The sequence below is a fragment of the Tiliqua scincoides genome, chromosome 5, assembly GCF_035046505.1.
Source record: "Tiliqua scincoides isolate rTilSci1 chromosome 5, rTilSci1.hap2, whole genome shotgun sequence".
NCBI lineage: Eukaryota > Metazoa > Chordata > Lepidosauria > Squamata > Scincidae > Tiliqua > Tiliqua scincoides.
The window spans coordinates 99814168-99829449 of NC_089825.1; the positions used below are offsets into that span (position 1 = coordinate 99814168).

At 43.1% G+C, this 15282-nt stretch overlaps 1 protein-coding gene across 1 annotated transcript; it reads left to right on the top strand.

Annotated features, from left to right (window-relative positions):
• The first annotated feature begins 13046 nt into the window (after positions 1–13046).
• LOC136652589 (olfactory receptor 6B1-like) lies at positions 13047–14030 on the top strand. The gene has a single exon (XM_066629521.1). It carries the CDS (start codon positions 13047–13049, stop codon positions 14028–14030), a length of 984 nt encoding a protein of 327 aa, XP_066485618.1.
• Positions 14031–15282: the final 1252 nt, after the last annotated feature.

The window sequence follows — 15282 nt, forward strand, 5'->3', positions numbered from 1 at the left end:
GTCACCATTAACCACCAAAGAGGAGGGAAGCAGGCTAGGGTCAGGGCCCTTTTAAGCCTATAGAGGGAGGAAGGGGAGGAGTCGAGGGTGTGGCTGGGGTGAATAAAATCAGAGAAGCCTGTGATGACAGGCAGTTCTGGAGAGGGAAGTCAGGAGCTCCTGCCTGAAGACCAAAGGCCTTAGGTCCTGCCTCCAGGGAGGAGGACAAGGGTATCGTGAACCCCTCTCCCTGACTTGGTCTGAGGCTTCCCCTGCAAGGAACCCCAGGGAGGTGGACACCCCACCCAGGCGTCCCAAGAGACCATCCAGTTGACCCTCGGCAGCCAGCTGGGTGACCCCAAGAGACCCCTTTTGGGGCACCCCTAACAGGTCATATGTGGTGTCGCTCCCCAAGGGTGGTACTTGGGGTGGACCACCCCCCTGCTGCTCGCTAGCTACACCGCTGCTAACAAGCAGACTTTCTGAGTTGCCGAGGGCATTTTGGGGACTTTAAAAGACTCCAGTCCCAAGTTTTTCTGCAAAATTGTCAGCTGTGCCTCTGTGGACAAAAATGGAGCTGCTGCCAGGGTGCGTGCGTGTGCGTGCGCGTGCGTGCGTGTGTGCATGTTGCAGTTCTCATTTGATACTCCCCTGCTATCCCCATCCCATCTGTAAACAAGGTGGAAGGGGGTGGAACAAACTGCGTGAGAGTAGGGACAGAAGCAGTAAGAGGCAGTGTTGCAAGGTCGAGAGCAAAGTTCAAAAGCAAACTCAGTAGTCAAGAATGGTGATTGTCTACAAGCTTTATTCATTGCCAGCAACGGGCCTCTTGGGGACTTCTGTCCAAATGAGGAGAGCAATGAGAGCTATGTGGGAACTCTCAGTGCCTGCAGAGAAAAGCAATGTTCCAGTGTGAACCCTTTGTTTAAATAGTATTTTGGCTTCTTTGTTTGAAAATCTCACACTGTCATTGGCTGGGGTTATGACATCAGAGATACAGCACTTTACAAACATCTGATTGGCTAGTTTCAAGTTATAACTGAAAACATACATTGAGACATATATTTTAACAACCACTAGATGGCACTGTTTACTCAATTACTACTGGCCTTTGGTATGTCTTTGCTTATCTCTGGCCATTCCTCACTGGCCTGACCCTGACATGTTTCAAACAGCCATCTGCTTATCTATTCAACATTCTTTGTACCAGACACTGTGGAGCTGTGTGCCAACATTGTTTAAACCAAGTCCTCTTTAGTTGTGATTCTCCATATGTGTACTGTTACCTTTGGGTATAAAACTATACAAAACAAACTTAGTTGTAAATAAAGATTTTAAGAGACTTTCCTCCTTATTTTAATTAAATCTAGCTCCTTCTGCCAGCGTTTACCTCTTGACAGAGATTCTTAGGAACGTTTTGCCAATTAGAGCTTTTCATATTATCTGGTTCCTGTCCATTCCTGCCTCCATTTGTCAAACAAGATAAGAAGTTGCATTACTAAGACTTCCTCATTAAAATGTTCCTAATTGGGTCTCTTCTTAGCCCCACACTCTGATTTATGTTGTCAAGAGATATGTTTTTCCAATTAGTTGGAGCAAGCCATCCTGCTTCCTGACTACTAAATCTCTTTTTGACATGAAACTTTGCTATATTGGCTCCTCCCAGCCTTCAATATATGCATACATGACTGTAATTTGATTTAAAGAGAAGCCTAATAAAATAATAGTTTTAGAAATCTAAATGCTTTTTCTCTCTGGTCTAAGAAAGCCTGAATGCAAAAATCCCTTTTAATTCTCTGTTCAGTTGTTCTGACATTCAAGCTTTGGGGGTGTAAAAATGAAACTACAGATTAGCCTCATTCATCAAACCAATTAAACTCCAGCTTCTTTGTCCTTTGAAGCTCAAAATCTTATCTCCTTGTCAGCTTAGCTAAAAAATATTCCTTGCTGATTTATAGCCTGCACTTCCTACATCAGACCAGAGAAACGGATTCTTTGTAAGTCTGTTTGTGAAATGCTAAGCATATGAACATGACATTTTCCTTATTTCTTAATATTTGTTTGTGAAATGCATAACATTTTGTTTTAACTATAAACATCCATAAACTTTTGGTTCATTAACATTATTAACATAAGTAAACATAAATGATTAGTTTCAGCATAATGGCTACTTACATTCACAGCATGGCACAACATTGGCTTCATTAAACATTTGGTCTGTTAGCATGAGTGGCTTCATGGCTTTAAATTAAACATGTGAGACTAATTTGTTTAATTACCTTATTGCCAATATTTGTTTATGCTAAGCACTATTAAGCTTGTATACATTCTCCCATTAACTGCTAAATGACTGAACTTTTAATGCCTTGTTTTTGCTTGGTCCAGGGCCTTCACCAGCCTGCATCAGCAGGAGGGTCACATGCAGCAGCTGGCAGGTTTACCAGGATGATGCACTCCTTTGTAGCTCGACTCAAAAGTAGTTCCACTGTGGCCAGTCATTAAATGAGCCTGCTGAAACCATGCCATTTTTTCTGCATGACTATGAACCACCACTACCCTTGGCCAACACCTTCTTCCCACACTTGTTAGGGTAAAAAAGCATCCAATGATTATCAGTTCCTTCAGAGATGCTCCCACCTCCCCACCACCACCCCTCCTTCTCAGTGCAAAACCAAAACATTAACCCTTCCCTGTCTCCTGGCTGGAATTTCCCTGCTGCTTGCCCTGTCTGAAGGATGGCCCCATAATGTCTTTCACGCCTCGAAAAATGTAAGCCAGCACACCCAGACAGAGACAGAGCTCCCACAAAGCTCCCTGGAAACCTTTGAGTAGAGGAACAAATTGAATACTTCAATAGGGCCCAATCCTATCCAAGTTTCCAGCACCAATGAGCTGCACTGTAGCCCCAAGTAAAGGAACAATTCTTCCCTGACCTTGACAAGGCCTCTGTGACTACTCTCACACTGCAGGATGCAGAGCAGGCCCCATTGGCATAGTTGCATCAGTGCTGCAAAGTTTGGATTGGGCCCATAGATGTGGAAATGTTGGATATGATGGTGAGCTGAGAGGAGAAGAAGATGAGGAAGGGCAGGATTGATAGGCCTTTGAGATGTAAAGGAGCATACTTTCCCCTGACCTCTGGATAGGCCCCCTGACAGCCTAGGGGTCTCCTTGTACCTTATGCCTTATAACTGGTATAAGCCCAAGGAGAGCCCAAGGGTGGGGAAGCTTGAAAAATGGGGGATGGGATTCGACATGCATGACTCCAACCAGATCAACCCCTCCCCTCCCTGACCAACCCCTGTTCCTCCCCTGAAGTGCCCTTTTACTCCTCCTCTCCGCCCAATACCCAACCCTGCCAACAACTTACTTGAGACTCCATTTGTGGCAGACAGAAAGTGTCCTGCAATGCTGCAATGTGAGTCCTAGCAGTGCAGGGTGCCCAAAGGATTTTACCCCTGCAGCGCAATCGTACACCTCACTACTTAGAAATAAGTCTCACTACGTTGAATTGGGCTTACTCCCAGGAAAGTGTATAAAGGATTGCAGCCTTACAGTCACAGTTGGTATTGTACAAGTCCTGTAGGAATGCTGAAACAAACCATTAGTACATATACCTAAAGTTAATATCCAAATGAATTTTAACTGATCTATTTTCCCCAAATATCCCAGAAGCTTACCACACTTACCCCCAAATATCCCAGAAATCTATCCACACTTACTTCGAGTAAGACCCATTGACTATCACTGTTAAAAGCATATACATAGTATCTTGTTAAAAGTACAGATCTGAAACATTTCCCCAACATACATACCATGGTAGCATATAGTCTCATATATTAAAAATAAAATGCACATTGAAATGAATGGGGATCCATTCAAAATTGGTTCGCGACTCACCTAATGGGTCCTGACCAACAGTTTCAGAAACACTGAATAAGACTGCAGCCTTAGAGTCACAGATCAGTATTATACAGGTTTTGTAGGATTGCTACGACTACACCATTAGTACACATGACTAAAGTAAATATCCTCATCCACTTTAACCTAAACTTGTACTGGGTCATTCTTGTCCTCTACAGACACAGAATAAAATCTTTTTAAACATATTTGCAAGGCACATAGCCTCTCATGTTGATTAATCAAACATCTATATTGAGAAAAAGATGGTAAATAAATATACCTATATTGAGAAAAATATCAAATAGATAGCTGGGGTTTGAGTTGGGCCCCACTCAAAGGCGGGCCCCACCTTTTAACAAGTGGAAACACACAGAAAAATGGAGGATCTCCATTGCTTTCTTGTGCCACAGTCTTTCAATTTCCATTTGCAAGTCTTTAATATTTGGCAATTTTCTCCAGTTCTTTATTTTCTACTCAACTGTTACCAGGTATTGCATTGTCTACTGTTCTGACTTTCTTATTCTTCTTATCAGTGATGGTCACATCTGGTGTTTTGTGTGGCAAATGTATTCTAAAATCCCAGAGCACTCTGATTTCTTCATTCTTTGCCACCTTTTCAGTTTTGTGGCAACTGGTAGTTACTCGTAAGGGCCAGATATGATAGAATCATGAAGCTTATTTGTTGTCATTCACTAGGAAATAAGCCACCTTGCTCAGTAAGGTGGGATATAAGTGTATAAATAAATAGTTGTGAATAAATTAGGGAAATTAAAATGCTGTTGGATAATTTATTGTACATTTTGCCCTAAAGGAAGAAAAGCAGTGGAGCAGAGACAATTTTGATAGGAAAAATGAGTCAGGGGAAATGAGTTAAGGCACCCTTCCACCCTCCACTGTTCTAGTCAAGTTCCTAGTCCCCATTGTTGCTTTTCACTAAACATACACACAGTTAAGTGTCTGTTCATGTATCTGTTGAACCCCATCTAGTTTGATCCTCAGCTCCCTGGCTTAAATAAGGATTCTGCATCTCTCTCAGACAACAAAAAGTGATTTCCCCTTTCAGCTTTGTTCATATGCTCCAGAAAAAGCTAACTAAGCTTTATGTCTGTATCCTTCCTGTGGCTTAGCCAGCAACGTTTTGTCCTGTTGATTGTCCATTAACTTAAGGGACTGCCTTTTGGAATGTGTATCCACAGTATCTTCACCCACAAGGTACTTGCATCTACCAACCCCAAGTGCACCTTTTGACGTGTGCGCTTACCCTCCGCTCATCTTGCCTCAATGAAATAGTTCATCTTCAAGGCAAATCCCATGCAATAAAAGAAACTCAGAGGTGTGGTTAACATTCCATTGCTCTTCCTGCTGTTGGGGGGGGGGCAACATACCAAAACAGCTATTTTCCTTGGCACAAGCCGAGACACACTCTTTCCCTCATTACTCACACATTCAAGGATTGAGTCCTGCTGTCTCTGACTCACATGGAAACATTAACCTTGAACCTCTGGCCATCATACCTTGTCCTCTCAGGTGCACTCAGATCCCCACTAGTCACCTTCACTACAATATTCCAAGTCACATGCAAAAAACAACTCCTGGAGGATTCACCTGGACTCGTCTTCACGTGAGCCAAAGGCAGTCTCCACTGGTGGTTTCTCTGAAGCAATGCTGCTGTTCATTCCTTTGCTGGGTTATCTAATGTCAGTGCCCAACAGTGGGAGATGGGGTCATAGTGCCAACCTCAGGCACTCCTGAGGTATGACCAATTGTTTTCTTTTTTCCTTCTACCAAATTTGTCACTTGTTGCTCTCTTTCTCTGGATATATCTACATGTGAAATGAAATTGGTTTAATAGACATTCCCTTTCCCCAGTGAATGCATGAACTATAGTTCTGAAGAACTGTATAAATATTCATCACCATGCCTTAAGAATAATTTCTTTCAATAATCAGCTTTCAGGGCAGAAACCAGTTTACTATTGTTTGGATCTTACTCCGTATCTCTATCACCAAAGATTTATTGGGATGAATAGCCCAAAAGAAGAGGTTGGAAGAATCAATAATTTCTTCCAAGCAAAGCAAGTCCAAACAGCTCTCCTCCCTGCAACTGGGGTAAGTCAAGTCTCATGACAATGCATCATGTGCCTGAGCAGAGAGATGTTGAATGGACAGTAGTAGACCAGATGAGGACCTCTGTTCTCTTTTGAGTGATCCATTAACATATTGAACTGGAAAAATTATTTGAGCTTCCAGAATAGGCAAGACAGGAGGCTTGCGCTGTCTCCAGCGCAAGATAGGGCTGCAAAGTGGCTCAGCTGAAGGTAAGGGGAAACTCTTCCCCTTATGGGCCTCTATGATCTCCTCAGACTTGTGCCTCCACCTCCTCACCCGCCTGCCCACGGGACCGCCCTCCACCTGACCCAGAATGCCTCCCTCCCACCTCCTCCCCACCCACCCCAGACACAGACACAAGGCTCAGTCCCTCTGTTTGCGCGGAGGCTGAATTCAGCCTCCATGGGCCAGCGTACCTCTGCACGCTGGCCTAGCTGACACTCAAGGAGGTGCAAACATAGCATCTTTGCAGCCTTCCTGGGCTGGCATAAGGGACTTGCACCAGCCAAAGGGGGACCTAGGATTGCGTCTTTTCGCAATCCTAACCAACTTTGCAGCAATGAAACTCTGAGGTAAGGGAAAAAGCATTGCCTTACCTTGAGGAGGCCTCCGTGAGTGCCCCCAACTGCAGGATGCAGCACACGCCCCACTGGCACAGCTATGCCAGTGCTGGAAAGTTGGTTAGGATTGCACCCTTAGTGTTCTGTGATGCAAAGGTACTAACCATCTAATAAAACAGCAAGCAATGAAAAAAAATGAATATTTTTATTCAGATTTAATAAAAGAATCTTCCATTTGAATTCAAAGAACATTTGTCCATTGCATCTGGCAACACTGTTGGTAACTTTAATAGAAGGCCAACTTGAGAAGCAAGAAGATTGTGTGAAGTCACAAGAGTTGCCCTTGCAGGAATAATGACTCTGCAGAATATGATATTGTATCTGTACAAGTCTGTGTTGAATTGATTCCAAATCCAATGGGAAGAACTGGACTTTTATATTCCCCTCCATGCCTTTCTTGAATTGAACTGGATGGGCCAATGAAACCATACGGACTTTGGTTACATAGACGTGCTCTACATTTTCTCTTGCTTGTCTCTTTTACGTGGACCTTTCCAGGAAAGAGGTGGGGGTGGAAGCAACCAGAGACTACTCAGACTGCCATCCTTGATGTCGTCCAGCTGGAGTAATGGTGGCACCCTATAAGAAAGTTGTACTGCAGGCAAGGGAGAGTTGGGGCACATAAGGCAAGAATAAGAAGAACTTGCAAGCCTTGCTGTGTTTTCCTCTGTCCAAGAAAAGTGCCAGAGTCTAAACAGACACAAACTCCTTCCCACAATTGCCGCAAGGACTCCATCAAAACAACAGCATCCCAGCAAGACGGAGGAAATTTTGAAAATGTAACACAATATAGTAGTTTCCACAGTGCTCTGTTCTTATACTGCACTTGTTTATTACTTCTCTTTTCCACCTTCTGCTTTTTGTTTGGAAAGAGTTGAAGATGTTGATTTGAAGATCTGTGAAAGTTTCTCTGCATGTAAAAATGTCCCCACTTCCTTTTCCTCCCTATTTCACTCTCCTATCTCTGCCTCAGATTGCAAACAGGTCTGAGATGTTTTATCGTCTTTCTGACCTATGCCTCAGTTTGTCCCCAACACCCCTTCCTTCTTTGCAGTTTCTGACTATCTACCTCCATTTTATTTCTTCCATTCCGTTTCCCACCACCTCTTTCTAATTCCTTTTCTTTTCTGTGATCACACTCTTCAATCGCTTGACCCTTTCATTCCCTTTCTCCACTCCTTTCTCCTTTCAGCCCCCCTGAATTCACCACCATCATTCTCTTTTATTCCTCTTCACATTGTGGTGAATTAAATTTGGCCACACTGAGCTCTCAGCATTTTCTTTCTGACATTAGCAGGATCCCTCTGGTGCCACATGGCTCTATTTTCATTCTTCTGTCTTTCATTATCAGGCTTAGTTTGGTCACTTTTTCCTTGTGTCTTATTCCATTTTCCCTACATTATCAGAGTCAAAGTGGCCACACTGAGCTCTTCTTTCTCCCTCATTGTTATATTATCAATCTCTATTTGGCCATAATCCTCTCTCCTTTATTCTTTTTTTTCTCTCCCACCAGTGAGCTCTCTTTTATTCCTGGTTTTCATGCTTTCATTGTCAAACTCTCTTGGGCCATGACTTACCTGTGCCTCATTCCCTTTTTTTCCTTCCCACTGAGCTTTCCTGATTCCAACTCACCCCCATTGATCAGGCTCTAATTTGTCACATTTGGCTCTCTTTTATTCCTCCATTTCTTATCAGCCTCAATCATTAGGTCACCACTTACCTGGGTCTTATTTCTTTATTTCCCACTGGCTCTCCCTCATTCCACATTTTCTCCTATGTTATGAGGCTCCATTTCTCCACACTTATGTCTCTTTCATTCCTCTCTTCTTTTTCCATTATGAGGCTCTCTCCTTTTCTTCCTTCCCACAGAAAGATCCCATTTTCCTCCTCTTTTTTCTTACTTTACATGTTGAGCCTCATTATTCCAGAGGGTTCCTTTCGGAGAACTCAAGTGAATGGCAAAAATTGCACTATAGCAAGTCAATTTAAAAGGTCCCTTTGCTCCCCTATTTAAAAACAGCCTTGCTGACTTTTGTGATGTTAAGATAGAGTCATTAAGACAACAATTCAACAATCACTCTCTCTCCAGCCCCTTAGAAAGGATTATCTTTCTTTCAGGTGTTCAGGGGGAAGGGAGGGGGTCACTTGGAGAGAGAATGATTGATGGTTTGTCAGCTGGCTGCCCTCTCTCTAACTATTGTAAAGGACTGTTTTCCTTTAATTTAAAGGGCTCTTCCCATCATATTGAGATAAAAATCTCTACAAAAGTAAGAAAAGCATTACTACTTAGAGGGGTGACCTGGAGAGAATGGGCAGAATGGGCAACAAAATGGCAGATGCGCTTCAATGCCTATCCCAGGCCTTCCCTCTGAAAGAACTGAAAGTGGTTACTCTCCTATTCCAGAACCTAGTTACTTCATCTGCAGTAGCAAAATAAGGGACTTTTGCTGCACATCCTAAAGGCCAAGTAGCCAGCTGCCCAAACTACCCAGTACAACCCAGTACACATCCTTCTTCTTGTTCATCAGTATCTTTAAATATAATGTCATCTGGGGAGAAGAGAATTGAAAAGAAGTGTTACTTATAAGTTTCTAAAATTTGATTTAGGAAAGGAGCTAGGAGGGTGGTCAGCAGAGAAGTGGAGGAGGCTGGATTTGATGGGTTGTGCTGAGGTTCCCACAGCAAATGGTAAATGTCTATTTCTGTACTTGCCTTTCGTTCCAGAAAGGGTCATATTTGTTCTAGGCACAGCTGGCATTTTGGGAAACAGTGATTAAAGACATTGGTATCTGGACCCAATTAGACATGACTTGGATCATTTTATTGGTCCTTATATATTGGTATCTTTCTCTTCTATAAATACCATATGGTTGGAGGATGACAGGTTCTCCTCTGTGAGCTTACCGTGTCAATTCCCAGGATGTGTTCTGTCATGGGGTCCTGCTCCAACCAGCCCTGCAGCAGGATGCTGAATGTTCCTAAGAGGAAGTCATCCTACAGCTGCTTTCCGTAGCCTCTTCCTTCTCTGTCTGGGGCAAAAATGCCCCCTGGCCAGCAGGAGTATTTGTTGCAGTGCCGATGACAGTTGTCGTGACTAAGGTCACCCTCAGGCCTTGAGAGGACAGGAAGGAGCATCCTTAGAGTGGGTCAGAGGAGTGCAAGCTCTGTTCCCATTCAAGGGACGTCTGGGTGGAAAGAAAAAGAGGACATTGTGTGAAGAGGGAGCGCAATCCAGGCACTTGTGCATCTGGCAGTGAGCAGGGGATTGTGAAACCTCACCTGCTGGAAGGCTGCTCCTTGGCTGAGAACTTTGGGCTCCAACACCAACAAGTGGTTAGATCAGCAGTGGAGCTTCTTCCACAGCTGAGGATTCCCTGGTGCAGATGAAAAGGGAGGAAAGTCAGATGCTCAGGGGTGGGGGAATTAAATGGTCCTCTCTTGCCCCTCTCAAAATCAACATTTCCAAACTCTTTTCACTATTGCTACTGCTATTTGTTGAACTGCCTGTGTAGAAACCAAGGCAATGAGACATCCTTTCCTTTCATACAGAATACCAACTTCCTCTGTGTCTTTTCCCATGGCTTGAACTGTTCTGTTTCCTTGCCTGCAGAACGAAGAATTCCTACCCCGGTTCATCATTCACTCCATTCTGACAATGTCTATTTGCTGTGAAGAGATGTTCACTAGGGACTAAGGGCCCCTGAGAAGCAGCACTTGGTCTCCCCAGGATGAATATCATGGTACAGGCCAGGTCAGCTGCCCCACAACCATTGGCTGAGAATGTCGCAACTGCACGCAACTCACACACACCCCACCACCTGAAAAGAACTCTGCCCTAACTTCCAGTTGCTCAGTGACTGGTAAGGGGGATGCAACAGAGCAGCAAGCTCTGGCCTCTGTCATTGGTCAGAGGACTCAAAGTTCTTGGCTTGCTTTGTTCTATTTTAAGCTGCCAGGGGGATCATTTGAATTGAAAGGCCAGGTATAAAGCTGAAAATAATGAACCACTCCCCAGTCTCTATAGAAGAGATATTTCACCTTCGTTCATATTTGATGATCCTCTCAGCCAGGAGGGTGAGTACAGACTCGGATCTGAGCAGGGCATCTTTCATCACTGCCTGAGAGACACCAAGGGGCAAGACAGAGAAGATAGAGGTGGCACCCAGTGGAGTCCAATAGCGTCACTCAGTCTCCCCACCCCCCGCACTTTTCTTTCCTCCAAATGTCACCATTCCCTGGCTTTTTGTCAGTCACATCTCCTCCAAATTGAATTACTGCTCCACAGTTAATGTTCCTGAAATCGCATTCAGCAGTTTTGTTACAAATGGAGCATGAGACCAAGAAACAAGTGTGAAAGGCACTTGGTGAGGCTTTTTCCAATCTTGACCTCATGGTTAGTGTACGATTCCTTGTGATCCAGGCAGTGGCAGGCCCAGCAGCTACCAACCTATCAGTGGGGCCTCTCTTCCTGGAGATGACAGAACTGGAAGCACTTGCAAATTTGAGATAGCCCCCCTCCCAATTTTGATGGTAAACTACTGGGGGAAAAAACCCTCATCTTCCTTGCAGATACTTACAGGATTTGTGACTTTTGTGTCGCAAAATCTCCTGTGCTCTCTCTTCCAAAATAAACTGAGTGATCTCAGGTTTGCCATCAAATCTTCTCACTACTCAAGAAAATGGGGAGCCCATCATAGCAAAGAAGTCTCTTTTGCAGCTGCCATGCCTCATCTGGTGGGATTCTGAAGACACACACAAAGGAAAAGGCTGGCTGTCTTGAAGCATTCAATCTGGTCCTGAGTATCAGATAATTTCTCAGGTAACCTTCCTGGCTGGCCAGAGACAACTTCCTAAGATTGCCTGAAGTAGCAGAGACGCTCAGGACACAGAAGCTATTAATAAATCCTTCTTAGATCTTTCAGTATGTTATCACCTTTCAATCAGTATAGATAGGAGGAAGAGAATAATAAAAATGCACCCTCTCCTGATCATCAGAACCAACATCATTACTAATACCTTTACACAATAACCAATAAGGTCACTAATTCGTAATCCCTCCCTCTTCCTCTCACTAACTCTCTTTATAATAGTAAAGATGAAAAATGCAAAAATTCAGGTAACTAAGAAGCACTTACTAAACTGGTCTGGTCTGATCTGTTTTTTTCTGGTCTGGTGAGGGCGATGTTCTGATAGTTGAAGCAAGAGACTATGAAGTCATAGTGTGATGACCCTCTTGTGACATCACACTGCCAGGAAACCCCTGCATAATCAGAGTGCATAATCATTAGTCTAGCACATTGGTTCCCAAACTGGTGGGTTAAGACCCATCAGGGAAACCAGAAAAGGAATGGTTCAGAAATCAGCAGCAGCACAGTCGGGGAGTGGAGGGTTTGGAGATTTTGGGTTAACCGATTACCCCAGAGAGATTTTTACAGCAGTACCCTGACTTTCATCCACTTGAGCTTCAGCTCGTTGTTCTTTCAGCGTTTTTGATTATAACCACATTTCAAAATTCGTCCACATGCTTTTCCACTTTTGTCCAATTTTACCCAATCATATACAATGTTTGCTGGCATTCTTATGTTAATTTTAATTTTATTTTTGTTCAAATGTGTTAAAGAGCTATTTATGTTCTATCATAGGTTTTTTGCTAGTTTTTCACTGCAAACTAAATAAGAGCAGAGCCTGACTCCAGCAGTACAGGTAAACAAAGTTTTAACTAGTACGTGGCAAATACGTTTTCCTTATCTATGCATTATCATACTGATAGCACTCAAGGGAGAATAATTGCAGTTCAGAGTTGCTATGATTCCTAAACTGACTGTTTCATGCTGTTTATTTGGCTTTATCGCTTGACCTGCTTCCCCTCTGGTGCAGCTTTTAATGGTACCATTGGTGTGGATTTCCAGTATTTGAAATTGTCATCACACCAATCGGATAACTAGTTTCTCTTGCTTTGGTGTTAGTTACCAGGTCTTTTTGAATCAGTGTGAATGAAAAGGAGAGAAAGGGATGCAAACATTGTTTAACTATTTTAAAAAATCCATTAACATGAGATTGAAATGAATGCACTGTTTAGTTTCCACAAAGAGAAAGCGAGAGAGAGAGATGTTATTTCTGAATGAATATACATCCAACAGACATTCACTGAAAAAATGTAAGATGGTAGAAATGCAGTGGGTGGGAACTGGTGCAAGGTTTAACTGTCAAAAATGTTCATATGTACTCAGTTTAATTAAGGGCACAATCCTATCCAACTTTCCATTGCTGATACAGTTGTGACAGTGGGATGTGCACCATATCCTACAATGGGAGAGGCAGTCATGGATGCCTGCTCAGAATCATTCTCAATAGAAATTTTAGTGAAGGTAATAGGTGCTCTTGGTTAAAACTGCACTGAACTGCGGTATTGTTTTTCTCCCCCTAGATGCAGATGATGGCAATCAGAGAAGAGGGAAATCAAACCATCAACACAGAATTAATTCTTCAGGGTTTTGGAGATTTTCAGAATCTCAATGTTGTCCTCTTCCTCTTATTTCTAGTGATTTACATCCTCACCATGGCTGGGAACATCCTCATTGTTGTATTAGTTGTGGCAAAAAATAACCTTCACACTCCCATGTACTTTTTCCTTGCAAACCTCTCTTGCCTGGAGACCTTCTACTCTTCAACCATCCTGCCCAAGATCCTTGCTGGTTTGACTGGGGAGAAAGCTATTTCCATTCCTGGCTGCATTGCCCAGTTTTATTTCTTTACTGCTTTGGTGCTCACCGAATTGGGCCTCCTAGCTATAATGTCTTATGACAGGTACATAGCAATATGTAGGCCCCTACATTATGCCTCTGTTATGAGTGACAGACTCTGCCTCATCATGGCTGTTGGGTCTTGGATGAATGGGTTCCTGGCCATGTCAGTAATGATGTATCTGATGACCAGATTGACATTCTGTGGTCCCAATGAAATCAACCATTTCTTCTGTGATCTGGCTCCTGTAGCACAAATTGCCTGCAGTGAAGACCACAGCTTTGAATTGATGGGATTTGTGTTCTCCACTATTTTCACCCTGCCTCCCTTTTTATTGACTCTGACGTCATACATGTTTATCATCACCACCATCCTACGAATCCCGTCTGCCACTGGAAGGCAGAAGGCCTTCTCCACATGTTCATCGCATCTCATTGTCGTTACCGTCTATTACAGTACCCTAATCATTGTCTACGTTCTCCCAAATCCAGAAAAAATGAGAAAGCTGAACAAAGTGTTCTCTGTCTTTTACACTATCCTGACACCCCTGGTCAACCCCCTGGTTTACAGTCTGAGGAACAGAGAAGTGAAAGAGGCCATTAGAACATACATTGGCAAAGTGATTCAGGTTATAAGACCAAAGGAAGGCCGAGTCATTGTTTCAAGAATAAGGTAGCATGAGCTGAGTCCTAAACCTACTTAAAATTATTTATGCTACTTATCCCAGCATAGCATCACCGGTGTTTTACCAGGGGTTTTTGGGTTGTTTTTTTTTTTTTTTTTTTTTGCATCTGTATATATTTTTCAGTGTGAACCCCTTTGGGACAGGAACCTATTTCGTCCCACAATTTATTCTGCTATGTAAACCACATGATGAACATCTTTGTTGAAATGCAAAAATAAAAAAGTATTTTAAATATGTAAATACATGTCTGTACCTCTCCTATATAAAAGATTGTGAGTTGGAAGAATTTATTCATCACAGCCTCTGCTAGACTGATTATAGTCTGCAATTCAGGATCTAGCCAAAATTCTGGGAATTACAGAGATCTCATATTGTTGTAGGATTCTTGCATTTCCAAGCAATGAAGTTTTCTGGAGTTGAGCTGGTGTGATTTTGCTCCAGACCAAGAATGTTGAGGTGTTTCTTCAGACTTTTAGGCACTGCTTCAAAAGCTCCAATGACAATTGGCTCAATATTGACCTTCTTCTCCTAGAGACACACATGTTCTATTCTCAAGTTGTTGTTTTTGTTGTTCTGCTGTGTTTGCTGCTGCTGGTGTAAGAGTTGATGTCTAGCATTTATAGGCTTCTTATGTATACCTAAGAATTCTGGCGGGCATTCTAAGATGTGTGCATGCCCATGTGATTGTCTTATCTGTGCTAAACAAACAATATGGGGTCTGTTCCTTTGGAGCAGTGATTTTCAATCTTTTTCATCTTGTGGCACACTGACAAGGTACTAAAATTGTCAAGGTGCACCATCAGTCTTTTGACAATTGACAAGGCACACCATGCTGTTGGTGGGGGTCTCACATCCCTTAATGGTCCCACTAATAAGTGACCCTTTCCCAAACTCCCACAGAACACCTGCAGACCATTCGCAGCACACCAGTGTGCAACGGCACAGTGGTTAAAATGGCTGCTTTGGGGTGAAGTTGCTCCAAGCATACACGTGTCAAGGCAGCTGCGTTTTTGTGACTTTATGCCAAACCATCTGCTTTCAGACTACAGTTTTAAGGCATGATGTAATGCCACCATGAGGAAAGGAGGCACGTGAGTGGGGTGCCATATTTAACTGAAGTAAGTAATTGACAGTCTAGAATGACTAGCAGCACAAACCGAAATGGCGGTTTAAATTCACCTTTTGAAGAAATTAATCCAAGAAAACAGGTTTGAGAATTATAGCCTCACATCTGTACATATCT

Excerpts from the sequence above, each read along its gene's own strand:
- LOC136652589 (XM_066629521.1), top strand. The coding sequence starts at position 13,047 with ATGGCAATCAGAGAAGAGGGAAATCAAACCATCAACACAGAATTAATT.